Consider the following 15,891-nt stretch of genomic DNA (forward strand, 5'->3'; position numbering starts at 1 on the left):
CTGTAGCACCACATTTCGAAAGCTTCTATTCTCTTTTTGCCCAAACTATTTACCGTCCATGTTTCACTTCCACACATGGCTATACTCCATACAAATACTTTCAGAAAAGACTTCCTGACACTTAAATCTATACTCGATGTTATCAAATTTCTCTTCTTGAGAAACTCTTTTCTTGCCATTGCCAGTCTACATTTTATATCCTCTCTACTTCGAACATCATCAGATCATCAGTTTTTTGCTCCCCAAACAGCAAAACTCATTTACAACTTTAAGCTTCTCATTCCCTAGTCTAATTCCCTCAGAATCACCTGACTTAATTAGACTACAATCCATTATCCTCGGTTTGCTTTTGTTGATGTTCGTCTTATATCCTCCTTTCAATACACTGTCCATTCCGCTCAACTGCTCTTCCAAGTCTTTTGCTGCCTCTGATAGAATTACAATGTCATAGACGAACCTCAAAGTTTTTATTTCTTCTCCACGGATTTTAATACCTACTCCGAATTTTTCTGTTGTTTCCTTTACTACTTGCTCAATATACAGATTGAATAACATCGGAGAGAGGCTACAACCCTGTCTTACTCCTTTCCCAACCACTGCTTCCCTTTCATGTCCCTCGACTCTTATAACTACCATCTGGTTTCTGTATAAATTGTAAATAGCCTTTCGCTCCCTGTATTTTACCTCTCCCAGCTTCAGAATTTGTAAGAGAGTATTACAATCAACATTGTAAAAAGCTTTCTCTAAGTCTACAAATTCTAGACACGTATGTTTGCCTTTCCTTAATCTTTCTTCTAAGATAAGTCGTAAGGTCAGTATTGCCTCACGTATTCCAATATTTCTACTAAATCCAAACTGATCTTCCCCGAGGTCGGCTTCTACCAGTTTTTCCATTCGTCTGTAAAGAATTCGTGTTAGTAATTTGCAGCTATGACTCATTAAAATGATAGTTTGGTAATTTTCACATCTGACAACACCTGTTATCTTTGGGATTGGAATTATTATATTCTTCTTGATGTCTGAGGGTATTTCGCCTGTCACATACATCTCGCTCACCAGATGGTAGAGTTTTGTTAGGACTGGTTCTCCCAAGGCCGTCAGTAGTTCTAGTGGGGTGTTGTTCACGGATAGCAAATATTCTTAAGGAAATCGCTCACGACATGCGGGAAATCTAGGTTTGAGTCCCGCTCTGGAACAAACTTCCAATACAGTATTTCCTGTATTCCAAATCCGTCTTTGGACTGCTTCTCATAAAAACAACTTGATCAGCAACAACATGTGGAGTTAGTGTAGTACTTACAAGCCAGTTGAGTAACTTTTACTGTAGCCGGTCCACCAACATGAGGTTTACAACTCAATTAACGCCCACAACGTGGCTGCCTTGTGCAGAGAGTCCGTCAGCGCGGTCGGCATGGCACCAGCGCCTTCGGCTGCGGCCGCAGCGGCGGCGGCCTGCGACCTCGATCACCTGCTGCGCCCGCTGCACTGGGGCGCCATCCTGCGGCACCCGCGATCCGCCGCCACGTCGCCGCTCCTCTTCCGCTTGCGGACCCTCACCGTAGCAACCTTCGCGGTGTCTTTCTTTTGCTCCGAGATCGTCGTAATCAGCCGCCAGGGCACAGCCGAGCTGGACGTCTTCATACTCATGCTCAGCGTCACAGATACCATTGCCAACTGGCTTTTCCGCGTGGCACTCACCACTCTGAGCGAACGCCACTTCCATAAGCTCGCCCTCCAGGTTAGTGATGCACATTTTTCACGCTGACTGGCGCTACTGTGAGTCGTGTCAAGTTTAACTTGAGGTGTGTACTTGTATCCTTTTGACGTGCTAATATCATTTCTTTATGCACTGCACTGTTTTCATTTTGACACCCAGTTCTATACTCTTAGCCAGTCTATGAGTTAGTACTCACCTGGAGGTCTCAGATTTTCACCTCTTCTACCTCAGTCCTCCTACTTTGATGGGCGGTTAGAGTCCACGTCTCCGACCGCACATTATACATGATACAATTATCTCATTACAAAATTTTAGTATTTATCCTTCACTTTTTTGAGAAGACTGCTGTTCATAGTACCTACCAACTGGTGCAATTTTGGCAACTTGTGCTCTTGATCATTGTATGTGGTATTTAGAAGTAATTATTTAAATGTATTTAAAAGTATTTATTTGTTTTAGCGGTTCATCGTCAACTATAAATGCATCTTACGGGGGATTGCCATTATCTTAGTATTACCCTTAGATACAGTCATGTAGTAATCGTACGCTACCTTGTCGAAGAGCCACATTGCTCTCTGAGTCCGCTAATATTATTTGGTTATATGCGAAAAGGAGTGTAAAAATGGTCCAAATGGCTTTGAGCACTATGGGACTTAACTTCGGAGATCATCAGTCCCATAGAACTTAGAACTACTTAAACCTAACTACCCTCAGGACGTCAAACACATCCATGCCCAAGGCAGGATTCGAACCTACGACCGTAGTGGTCACGCGGTTCCAGACTGTAGCCGGCCATAGTGGCCGAGCGTTTCTAGGAGCTACAGTCTGGAACCGCGAGACCGCTCTGCTCGCAGGTTCGATTCCTGCCTCGGGAATGGTTGTGTGTGATGTCCTTAGGTTAGTTAGGTTTAAGTAGTTCTAAGTTCTAGAGGACTGATGACCTCAGTTGTTAAGTCCCATTGTGCTCAGAGCCATTTTGAACCATTAGAACCAGACTGTAGCGCCTAGAACCGCTCATCTCTGCAGCCGACGAAAAGGAGTGTATTTACAACTTTATTCCCAAACGTATTCTCCCATGTCTTTATCACGTCGTCTATGTATATATTAAGGAATGTGGATCACAAAAGACACCCTTCTCCCACTTCTTGAAAGATGTTCCTAGCATACGGCCTTCCTTTCCGTACTTTGATGCTGTTGTGTCTGTAAATTCTTTGAATTCAACTTATTGGATCTTGGTGCATTCTTTTCTAAACTTTCACATAATTTGGCCGTGTTAACGTAATCAAAAGCTTTCGCATAGACAGTAAAGTCTGTATAAGTGAGATGATAGTATTTTCTGTATTTTTCAATTTTTTGGCAGACTAGAAAAACACTGTTTAATGAAGGTCTTCCCATCCTTATCTCATGCTGCTCTTCATTTCCTTCCTCTTAATATGTTTGCCTCAGTGTAATAGACAAACTACATGCTCATATTAACTGTAGCAAATGTTGAGTTTATTCTCAAAACATTATAGAAGACAGAAGATCACTCTCAAACTCGTGCAGTAGATGTTCAGAGATATTATCTGGATGAATATGACGAGATAAAGTTCGCCGATAACCGGTGATCGTCGGTTTGCCTATTATCACTTCACTATCACCACATCTTATGGGAACTAGCAAGGACTACTCACTTGGTTAAGACTAGAGAAAATATCCCCGCTTGCCGCTAATTCGTGTTTATCCCTTGATCGTCCGAAATGTTCTCTTGTCGCCACTCATAGATACAATGTCCTCTACACACTAGCACGTCGGTGCCCGAACTGATGTGCTAGTTCATTGTGTAACCATTCCACCATCATGCTCTCATCTACTCTAGTTGCCTGGAACCATACTATCATATGACATCGACGGGGGGTGGGAAGAACTAGGCATAAAAGATGGCTTATGGTAAGATAAGTCTAGGAAGAAATGTTCTAGGATGCGACTGAGAGGTGGGATATTCCCGGAGAAGAACTTTTTGTTATCATTTGGGAGTCGGTTGACGTTTGGGAGTATTGATGAGGCATGATAAATCTAAGGATAATTAGGATTTTGGGTGCTAGCATTTGGTTTTCGGTCGATCTAGTGAAATGGCAGGTATTCAAGCTAAAGAAGATAGTTGAACTGGTACAAGAAGCGAGTCTGGGAAGTACATATCAATCTATTATTTCGAGAAGCCTGTCAGATATAGGATTGGCAGAGGCGTTTGTTGGGACGGATGTGAAATTTACAAGTGGAGATAATGGTGAAAGAATATGTCCTCTTGAGTGTGGTTTGTTAACAGTTTTACCCAGTAATGTGCTTATGAAATTTGTCATTAATAACGCATCCCAGTTGAAAAATAACAGCGAAGTGGATAGCTACAACACTAGAAGAAAGAATGATCTTCACTGTTTTGTATTTAATCCCACTTTGGCAAAGAAAGGTGTCAATTATGTTGCCACAGACAACTTTGGTCATTTGCCAAATAGTAAATATAAACTGGCAGAATACCAACCAACATTTAAAAGCAAATTAAAAGAACTTCTGAATGACAAATCCTTCTACTCAATAGATGATTTCTTAGATATGAAGTAGTAACTGTAAATAAATATATAAATAAATAAAAAATGAAACAGAATAAAAAGAAAAAAAAATTAATCAATTTTTGTGTAAAGGAAACTTATGTTAAAGTAACATGTTAGAAATCATTAGAAAATGTCGTATTCATGATCTATGGAACAAGGATTAATGCATGTACGTATGTATGCGACTGCAGCTGTAACAATATGCAAGAAGACCAGAAGAAGAATGGCGTACTCCTTCAAATGAAAAATTGTAGGAGTTGTAGGCCCATGCAACTGTGCCAAGACAAATGTCCTCTTGTCGCTGCTAGCACATCCGGTTGGATTCCGCTTTGAGCACGCATGTGTATTTTCAAAAACATTGTTTCAGCTAAAATACCAACCATTACAGGAAATACTGCAGGGCGTCGTCGTTGTGACACACACATAACGCAGTGAGAGCAGTGATATTCCTCCACCTAGAAAAGTAAATCCCAACTGTTCATATTTGACGGTGTTGCTGTGGGAAACCAAGATCAAATTCGGCGCTATTTTTGTTTCGGTCTGTGGGGCTGCTGTTAAATTTAATAATTTTTGTATGTTTATTTTATGTCTTTGTGTAAGTGCCAGAAAACTCTTTTTTTGGTCAGCCAGAAGAGTTTAAAACATACTGACCATAGTTCCCAGTCTGAAAGTCCACATTCTTTTTGTGCTTACTGAAAGAAATGTTTCTTACCTCTATTTACAAAGCGGGATCATGAACTATCATTATAAATAAGCGTTTTGAGCTCTGACTGATTTATATATTCAGAAAAGTTCACACACACGAACGTAGTATTACTCCTGATAATAATAATAGTTATGTCTCTATTACAAACAGCACTATTAGCAAATCGGAGGCGATCGTCACGTTATGCTTCAATTAAATAGTCTTTCGCCTGACTCCTAATCATCGAAGTTAATTGCTAGTCACCAAAGTAGGAAATAATCTCACCACTAGACACGCGGTTTTGTTGGGCGCCACACAAACAGCTGCTTCCATGAGATCTAAGCTATCCAGGACGGTGTACAGTGCTCGCGAGTTCACTTCCTGCCAGCCTTTGTGGCCGAGCCGTTCTAGGCGCTTCAGTCTGGAACCGTGAGGCCCCTACGGTCGCAGGTTAGAATCCTGACTCGGATATGGATGTGTGTGATGTCCTTAGGTTAACTAGGGTTTAGTAGTTCTATGTCCTAGGGGACGATGACCTCAGATGTTAAGTCCCATAGTTCTCAGAGCCATTTGGGCCATTTTGAAGATCACTCACTGTTGTTGTGGTCTTCAGTCCAGAGACTGGTTTGATTCAGCTCTGCATGCTACTCTACCCAGCGCAAGCTTCCTCTTCTTCCAGTACCTACTTCATCCTACATCCTTCTGAATCTTTTTAGTCATGTCTTGAACTCCCTCTACGATTTTTACCCTCCACGCTGCTCTCTAATACCAAATTGGTAATTCCTTGATGCTTCAGAATATACCCTACCATCGGATCACTTCTTCTACTCAAGTTGTGGCACAAATTTCTCTTCTCTCTAGTTCTATTCAATACCTCATTAGTTATGTGATCTACGATCTAATCTTCAGCTTTCCTTTGTAGCACCACATTTCGAAAGTTTCTATTCTCCTCCTGTTTAAACTATTTATCGTCCACGTTTCACTTCCATGCATGTCTAGCTGGCCGAGGTGGCCGAGCGGTTCTAGGCGCTACAGTCTGAAACAGCGTGACCGCTACGGCCACAGGTTCGAATCTCTCCTCGGGCATGGATGTGTGTGATGTCCTTAGGTTAGTTAGGTTTAAGTATTTCTAAGTTCTAAGGGATTGATGACCTTCGAATTTATAAGACCCGTAGTGCTCAGAGCCATTTGAACAATGCATGGCTACACTCCATACAAATACTTTCAGAAACCCTGACGCTTAAATCTACACTCTACTTTGACATATTTCTCTTCTTCAGAAACGCTTTCCTTGCCACTACCAGTCTACATTTTATATCCTCTTTACTTCGACCATCATCAGTTATTTATCTCCTTAGATAGAAAAACACATTTACTACTTTAAGCGTTTCATTTCCTAATCTTATTCCCGCAGCATCACCCGATTTAATTCGACTACATTCCATTATCTTCGTTTTGCTTCTGTTCATGCTCATCGTATGTCCTCCTTTCAAGACACTTTTAAATCCGTTCAGATGCTCTTCCAGGTCCTTTGCTGTCCCTGACAGAATTACAATGTCATCGGCGAACCTCAAAGTTTTTATTTCTTCTCCCTGGACTTTAATACCCACTCAGAATTTTTCTTTTGTTTCCTTTACTGATTGCTCAATATACAGATTGAATAACATCGGGGATAGGCTACAACCGTGTATCACTCCCTCCCCAACTACTGCTTCTCTTTCATACCTCTCGACTCTTATAACTTCCATCTGCTTTCTGTACAAATTGTAAATAGCCCATCGCTCCCTGTATTTTACCTCTGCCAGCTTCAGGATTTGTAAGAGAGTATTCCAATCAACATTGTCAAAATTTCTCTCTAAGTCTACAAATGCTAGAAACGTAGGTTTGCCTTTCCTTAATCTTTCTTCTAAGATAAGTCGTAGGGTCAGTATTGCCTCACGTGTTCCAACATTTCTACGGAATCCAAACTGATCTTCCCCGAGGTCGGCTTCTATCAGTTTTTCCATTCGTCTGTTAAGAATTCGTGTTAGTATTTGGCAGCCGTGGCTTATTAAACTGATGATTTTCACATCTATCAACGCCTGCTTTCTTTGGGATTTGAATTATTATGTTCTTCTTGAAGTCTGAAGGTATTTCGTTTGTCTAGTACATCTCCCTCACTAGATGGTAGAGCTTTGTTGGGCCTGGCTCTTGCAAGGCTTTCATTAGTTTTAATGCAATGTTGTCTACTCCCATAGCCTTGTTTTCACTTAGGTCCTTCAGTGCTCTGTCACTCTTCACGCAATGTTATATCTCCCAGTTCATCTTGATCTACCTCCTCTTCTATTTCCATAATATTGACCTAAAGAACATCGCCCTTGTATAGATCCTCTATATACTCCTTCCACCTTTCTGCTTTCCCTTCTTTACTTAGAACTGGGTTTCCATTTGAGCTCTTGATATTCATGCAGATGGTTCTCTTTCTCCAAAGGTCTCTTTAATTTTCCTGTAGGTAGCATCTATCTTACCCCTAGTGATATGCACCCCTACATCGTTTTATTTGTCGTCTAGCCATCCCTACTTAACCATTTTGTACTCCTATCGATCTCATTTTTGAGACGTTTGTATTCCTTTTTGCCTTCTTCATTTAGTGCAGTTTTGTATTTTCTCCTTTCATCAATTAAATTCAATATCTCTCCGGTTACTCAAGGATTACCATTAGCCCTCGTCTTTTTACCTACTTCATCCTCTGCTACCTTCACTATTTCATCTCTAAGCTACGTTCCCTTGCTATTTGTACCGAAAATACGTTTAGCAGTACCCTGGCTGTGACTTTAACAGAGACAACGCGTTAGCTGGCGTTTGACTGACGCTGGCAGAGTGGTAGCACAGTTCGAAGTGTCTCTGTGACCGCCTCTCAGGCCGTACTTATATATGGGCACTGTGGACTGCGAAACGGAACATCTGCCATCATCTGCCTTAAGCCTAGGTAGCAACATTTAACTGGCGTGCGATTGTTTGCACTTTCAGCCTAATTTAGAGTTATACAATTAATGTTTGGCTTGCTCTGTCTTTAATTTTTTCTTTACTCTTGTAATGTTTGTCAAATGAATAATAATGGCAGCCACTCATTTTGGCCCCTTTCCACAAATTAATCTATCTGCCTTGTCTTGCAGGTATAGCAGGGGATCTAACTAACGGTATTAGCAAATATTTTAGTTTTTCTTCACGACAGAAATGATCTACTTTATTTCTCTAGGTTTCAACATCTGATTGTATTCTTTCATCATATGTTTGCTCACTGAGCCTTCATTGCAGCAGATACTGTGTATATGCAGTGGCAACTACATATTATGACTATTAATGTGACTGTACACTGCACACTGCGTTTGTCATTGACATTTCGTCGAATGCCTTCGATGCCGTCCGAATGTAATTGAAGTTTAGTTCTGCATTCTAGTGTCGGGAAATGTATAATAGACAGATGAAGTACGATTACGCACTGTACCTTGGCTATGAGGGGAGGGGTAGGGGATCGGGGAGCGGAAAGAGGACAGAGGAGAGGACAGACAACGTCTGGCTCCTTACTGCCGGCCACGATGGCAAACCATTAATGCGTGCGCTTCGTACCGATCTGTAGCTATGTTATAGATTACATGGTGTAGCACCAAGAAATCCTGATAGGAAATTGTAGAGAAGGTCAGCTTCCAATTCGGGACAGTGCATCGCCATTGTCCTAGCAGCAATTTGCGACTTGATTTATTATTTTCCCGGGTGTCGTAAGGGAAGACGTCGATGGGCTAGCCATTACTTCGTTACTCATTAGTTATTCTGTGTACTGTCAATGACAAATAGAAAAGAAAGGAACACTTTGCACTGATACTAATACGCCACCAGTCTTAGATCGCTGGAGTTAGCAGGAACTGTAAACAAACAACCGTCGATACAATAAGTTCTCAGGTTGCACGGAGGCTGCCAAATTCTATCCGTAATCGTGGATTGTCAGTTTAAGAAGGGGATGTTGTACGTTAGTATTACGTGAATCTTCCTAGCCACTGGAATTTATGGTCTTACGGTGAGGATAATCCTTAATCACAGTCACTTCATCTGATGGTCATAGCTGAATATTTTGCTTAATCGATATATGCAAACTGAGCGGATTAATGAAAATTTGTACCAAGGCCGGGATTCGAAGCTGGCTCTCAGTACACAAGACGGAGGTGCTAAACACTATGCCATCCTGGCTCATTTGCTTTGCACCTTTGCACCGACTACCCTTGCACGCCTTACTGCTCGATCCAGATACCCATTCACGCCTCAGCGTACTTGCTGTTTCCCTTAAACTGGAACAGCATCGCAGAGGCTCTCCAACTGTAGCACCTCAGCACCGAAAGAAACGAGTGATCCTGCCTGAAACCCAGCATAGAGGCTCTAAACAAGTGAAACTATATGGTTCCAGAGACCGGATTTCGAACTCATAACTACTGCTCATTGCCCAGAGAGCAGGAGACACTTTCTCGACTCCTTGCTTTGGTACAAAGTTTCATGTGTCGCTTAAGTCTGCATATAAAAATTATAGATGTTTCGGACTCGAAAAACTCTTTCGAAACGTGTTGTTCCATTTCATTATTTTTCATGCGTTCAAGAATGTTGCATAAAGAAGGAGGGAAGAAGGACTGTAGCATCGCGAGCCCTCAGCAGTGGCCCACGTCGCCCATGATTTACGGAACTTCTGTATTTATTCAATCTTCACGTGATTATGTCGAATATGCAGTAGAGCACAGACGCTAAAACTAGAGTAAGTGTAAAACACCCATGAAACGTATTAAATGTATAAATTTTATATTAATTAACGTCATTATACGAGCATATATGCGTTCCACTCTTCTCCTAAACCAATGGAACGACTTTAACCGAAATTGGTACACACATCACTTACTGTCTGGACAGAACTGTTGTGGAGGGGGATTACACCCATCTGCCTATCAAACGGGCGTGAGTGAGGCTTAAAATGTAATGTCCTCGGCGACACCCAAATTCCACAGAATTTAAAATTTCTTGGCAGATTAAAACTGTTGCCGGACCGAGACTCGAACGCGGGACTTCTACCTTTCGCGGGAAGCTCATTTACCGTCTGAGCTACCCAAACACTGCTCACGACCCCTCCTCACAGTATTTATTCACACAATATTTAGCACTTAGCAATTAGAACACTTAGTGATGTGCAACGAACCTTACACATAATTTCAAACCTTTACAAGAATGAAGGAAGGAAAGTACCACCTACTACATTTTCGCTGTTCCTGCAGTAAAGCTGCCGCATTAGGTATGAAGTTTTGATTAATAACTTCTTTACTACAAACTGTACTCATGACACATTTTGCAGACAGTTTTCACAAATATCATTGAATATACCTTCAAAATGAAATCTATGCACTACACATAGTTAAGGAGAAACGACATAAGAACAGTTAGATGGATGAAACTGCCGCATCGTGCATAAAATTTAAATTTATTACTTTATTGACACCAACAATGCCAGCAAAAACGTTCACAGAAAATCTGTGTTGATGACATGATCGCACAACTGCGTGCTGATTCTCGTCATCCCACACATGTTGATTGTGAAAATTTATAATTTGATCACGTTGGAATGAAGCCTCATCCGTAAAGAGAACATTTGCACTGAAATGAGGATTGACACATTGTTGGATGAACCATTCGCAGAAGTGCACCCGTGAAGGTCAATCAGCAGCTGATAGTGCCTGCACACGCTGTACATGGTACGGAAACAACTGGTTCTCCCGTAGCACTCTCCATAAAGTGACGTGATCAGCGTTACCTTGACAGCAGCAACTTCTCTGACGCTGACATTAGGGTTTTCGTCAACTGCACGAAGAATTGCCTCGTCCATTGCAGGTGTCCTCGTCGTTATAGGTCTTCCCCAGTCGCGAGTAATAGGCTGGAATGTTCCGTGCTCCCTAAGATGCCGATTAATTGTTTCAAATGTCTTCCTGTCGAGACTCCATCGTTCTGGAAATGTCTCGATACGAACGTACCGCGCCAAGGCTATTGCCCCGTGCTAATCCATACATCAAATGGGCATCAGCCAACTCCGCATTTGTAAACATTGCACTGACTGCAAATCAACGTTCGTGATGAATATGTTGATGCTACGTACTGATGTGCTTGATGCTAGTACTGTAGAGCAATGAGTCGCATGTCAACACAAGCACCGAAGTCAACATTACCTTCCTTCAATTGGGCCAACTGGCGGTGAATCGAGGAAGTACAGTACCTGCTGACGAAACTAAAATGAGCTCTAACATGGAAATTAAGCGTATCCGGACACATGTCCACATAACATCTTATCTTTATTTGTGTTTGAGGAATGTTTCCTGAAAGTTTGGCCGTACCTTTTTGTAACGCCCTGTATGCAGACGTCAAGAGGAAACAATAAGAGTGGAAGACCAAGTACGAAGTACTCGCAATAAAAAGGGTGTAAGGAAAGAATATAGTCTTTATGGCCTACTGTGCAACTGACGGAAATAAAAGAACGTTTCTAGAGTACAGTTACCATCCCAGGTGAAAGGATATCAATGATAAGATTCGCTGATGACATTGCAATCCTCAGGGGTAAGTGAAGAATAGTAGTTGGGCCTGCTCAATGGAATGGACATTGTAATGAGTACATAACATGGGTTGAGATTAAATCGAAGAGGGACGAAAGTAATGAAAATTAGGAGAAATGGGAAAAGGGAGAAACTTAACATCGGAACTAGTGATCACAAAGTAAATACAGTTAAGGAATTTTGCTGCCTAGAAAGCAAAGTAATCCGTGACAGACGGAGCAACGAGGACACAGAAATCAGAATAGCACTAGCAAAAAAAAGAAAAATAAATAAATAAATAAATCTGAAACCTGGCCAAGAGAAGTCTGCTAACATCAATAATTTGAGGAAGAAATTTCTGACAATGCATTTTTTTGAGAACAACATTGTATGGTAATGAAAAGTAGGATGTGGGAAAACTGGAACAGAAGAGAATTTAATCTTTCCTTGGTGCATGGTGCAATACTGTAGAAGAATGTTGAAAATTTGGTAGACAGGTACGATATGCAATAAGGAGGCCCTTTTCATAGTCGGTGAGGAGAGGAACATATGGAAAACGTTGATAACGGAACGATTGGCATCACGGAATAGCTTCAGTGGTACTAGAGGACGCTTTAGAGGGTAAAAATTGTAGCGGAAGACAGAGACTGGAGTACGTAGGCTGTAAATGGTTCTCTGAAATGAAGAGTTTGACAGAGGAGAGGAATTCGTGGCGGTCGGCAATAAAAGTCAGAAGATTGATGCCTCAAAATAAAAAAAACGACATATTTTTAGGACACATTAAATCATAATCACTGAGATGCATGGAAAACTACAACATTGTGTACGTCATTTTAATTTAACGCTTCTTGACACCTAATTCTATTCGGAAAACATTTCTCATATTGTATAAAAATATGCCACTGAATGTATATGCATAAGTATACCATTGTACAACATGTTGTTCAAAAAATGTAATCTCATAAGAATCGATCTGTGTGAAATCCGCACTATAGGGCTATGTTCGTACTCTGGCAAAGCTACTGCCAAAAGTCAACATGGTACACATTTTGTCATCTGGGGTTAGAACCACCCTGTTTGCACTAGGGTGATAATGTGTGGACTAAATTAGACAGAAAAAGATGGACAGACAGGGAGCGGGAAAGAGGACATGGACACAGATATAAGGAAAAAAGTGATTTACTCAATTAGGATGAGTGCAGGTGGGTGGAGATAAGGTTGATAAGGAAAGAGGAGGAGATGAGCAGAGAGAGGGCAGAGGGGCTGACAGAGGATGGAGGGGAAGATGGGCTAAGAGATGGGTAGGAGAGAAAAGAAAATGAAGAGGACATGGACAGAATGAGAGGGAAGAAGGAGATGGGCAGGGAGAGAAAGACTGTGTGATAGACTGAGGGAGGGGAAGGATGAGATAGACAGCGAGAGGGGAGAAGATAAATGGAGGGAGCAGGAGAGAGGACAGAGGGATTCTGATGGAGGCACGTAGGAAACGGACAAAGGTACAGATCAAAGGGACTGAGAGTGCAGGAACAGATGGTCTGAAAGAAAGGGGAGGAGCTAAGGGACAGAGAGAGTGGAGAGTAGTTGATGGACAGAGAGGGGCTAGAGGAGTTAGGTAGTGGCAGTAGTAGGTCGACAGGTAATGGGGGAGGGGGGGTGAGTAGCGTAGACACAGAGGAGATGGGTAACATTCTGGGGAAGGAGAATATGCGCAAACAGAATTGTAATAAATACGTACCCAGCTTAAACCTGTTACACAGTTAGGCTTGTAACAAATTACCAAAGCGAAAGGCCTCCCCAATCTACAAAAGTCGCTACCACTGAGTGTGATATCAAGGGTTACTCATTGCTTCTGACCTCTTGATAGACTCAAGAAAGAGGCTAGCACCTCTTAGGGGGTTGGGGGGGGGGGGAAAGGGGGAGGGAGGCAACACTTCACTTTTGTTCATTACATCATACTACTGAAATTATCATTCTGTCAATAATAGTAAGTCCGTTACCAGGAACTGTTCCCACACTGTGTTATATCAAGCACACTATCATTATTGCAACCACGCTCCCTATAACGATACGACAACTTCCGATTCAACATACTGTTCCTTCAGGCAGTACCTACCACTCTCTCTTGCCGTTCTGCGGTCGAGCAAAGAGAACGAATAGGTGAATGCATCATCATTGGCCTAAGTAATGTTTCTGTCCTCTTGGTGCAGTGAACTATTTTAACCGTAGCTGTGTATACCTCTGAAATTGTCACACTACGTGTACATCAGGGTCACATTGACCCTGTAATATATGCTGGAGAATTTACCTGAAAATAGAATATTTTGTATTTAAATAGAATTTTCGTGTACTGAACTAATTTTATTTCACCTCTTTCATATACGGTTTCATACCCAAAATTCGAGACTTAAGTAAATACTGTCATCGAAATTTTTCAGTCGAGGAACTTGAAAGTTGTCTGGATGTAAAGACAATATTTACAGTTCGATTAGATGAAGATGTTATTTATTTAATGAAATCCACATATTACACGAATGTCTTGAGGTGTTCTCAGTTATTCATAAATTCGTTAATTTATTAAAATGTCATTCCCAAGTTCCATTTTCACATAAATGTACTTTACAATGACAACTAAAGACAATATTTACAGTTCGATTAGATGAAGATGTTATTTATTTAATGAAATCCACATATTACACGAATGTCTTGAGGTGTTCTCAGTTATTCATAAATTCGTTAATTTATTAAAATGTCATTCCCAAGTTCCATTTTCACATAAATGTACTTTACAATGACAAACAGAAGAGTTAAACGATGTTTAATCCACGGTCACATTGACCCAAAAAATATTTTTGTTAAATTAATTAAACAACTGTGTTTCAAAACTTAGAACTTCCGTCCTCCAATAGACCTCACTCAATGCTGAACTTGGTGGCAGCGGGCTACGTATATGCAGTGGCGCATGCCAAAGAAGAAACTCAGTGGTCAGAGTGAGTCTGATGTACACTTCTAGAGTTGTCTGATTATACTGTTCGGCATTTTGCTGTAATGCCTATAGGGAAAGTCTGTTCCTGTTCCTGTAAGTATCATTGATTTTATAAAACAGCGGCAGGTTCTGTGGCCTTTATTTCACACGGAGCGTGTTTTGTTTCTCTGTCTGCAGGTGAGCCAGGACTTTGCTGAGTTTGCTACTTGGGACGACGTTCCTTTGCTGCGCAGTCAGAGTCGCACGGTGCGTCGTTTCACGCTAGGCTACATCTGCTTCGGCTTCTGCACCTGCGGCTACTTCCTTAGCTTACCGTGCAGCGACGAGGGCCTACCCTACATACTGGCCCTACCATTTGACGCGACGCAGCCCGTAGGCTTCGCCTTCGCCTTCCTGTACTGCACTATAGTAGGCGCGCACACCGTGGTCATGTCAATAACGCTCAACGCCTTCAGCATCAGCCTCATCGCGCAGCTACGTATGCAGCTGACACTGCTCAACAGGAAAATTGCCAATCTCGCCAAAGCCGTGCCTAAGAAACTTAAACATTCTTCAGACACGTCAGTCGGCCATGACCTTCCCTACCGACTGAAAAAATGCATCCTTCACCATCAGGCAATCATCAAGTAAGACCATTAGCAACTATCCACAGTTTCCCATCTTGTTTAAAAGTTTGTGTGATATATACTCTGTCTTGTGCTTGTAGGGGATGAGGGAAATTACCTACCATACGTTTTTAAAGTTTTAGTATGTTTCAGTTTCCACTAAAGTTTGCACATTTCCCCATTGTCTCGTCTACATGGACATCTCCCACAAAAATAGCTGAAGCCGAAAAAGAGATATTAACTGCACTCAAGTCACCAAACATTTCGAGTGCTATTGATTTTGTGTAAGCATATGATGCTCACTAAAACTGACAACGGCTCGGATAGTGATGTGCTGATCACATGCCAATCCCTACCTGCATATATTGACGCCTATCAGCTGAAGATAACATGGTGGTCGGTCGGTCTCTTTGGACATTCCGAGGCCTCTTAGTATGAGGTATAATTTAGTTTATCACAAAAGATCAGTTACAAGTTAAAAAAGTTTTGAAACAGCAGCTACTGAAATTAAAACAAATTTCCATGTTCAATACATATAAAGTTGTAGAAGACAGTAAACAAACTCTGTTCATTCGTAAAATGTCAAGTGTTCCATGGTCGGAAACCTTCCGTTTCAAAGTACAAGATGCCTCCGGAGTTATGAATTATGACTTAACCGCCTGCATGTTATTTAACTAGTTTTTATGGCATACGTCACTTTGGACAACATGAAACTCTGTAATA

General features: G+C 41.5%; 1 protein-coding gene across 1 annotated transcript in view; it reads left to right on the forward strand.

Moving 5' to 3' along the window:
* The first annotated feature begins 1,411 nt into the window (after positions 1 to 1,411).
* LOC126278831 (odorant receptor Or2-like) overlaps positions 1,412 to 15,891 on the forward strand; it is a 46,289-nt gene continuing 31,809 nt past the window's right edge. Inside the window, exons 1-2 of the mRNA XM_049979107.1 lie at positions 1,412 to 1,738; positions 14,741 to 15,189. Coding sequence (XP_049835064.1) covers positions 1,412 to 1,738; positions 14,741 to 15,189 — 776 coding nt within the window. The remainder of the gene's footprint in view (positions 1,739 to 14,740; positions 15,190 to 15,891) is intronic.

This window comes from Schistocerca gregaria, chromosome 6 (assembly GCF_023897955.1).
Source record: "Schistocerca gregaria isolate iqSchGreg1 chromosome 6, iqSchGreg1.2, whole genome shotgun sequence".
NCBI classification, from domain to species: Eukaryota; Metazoa; Arthropoda; class Insecta; order Orthoptera; family Acrididae; genus Schistocerca; species Schistocerca gregaria.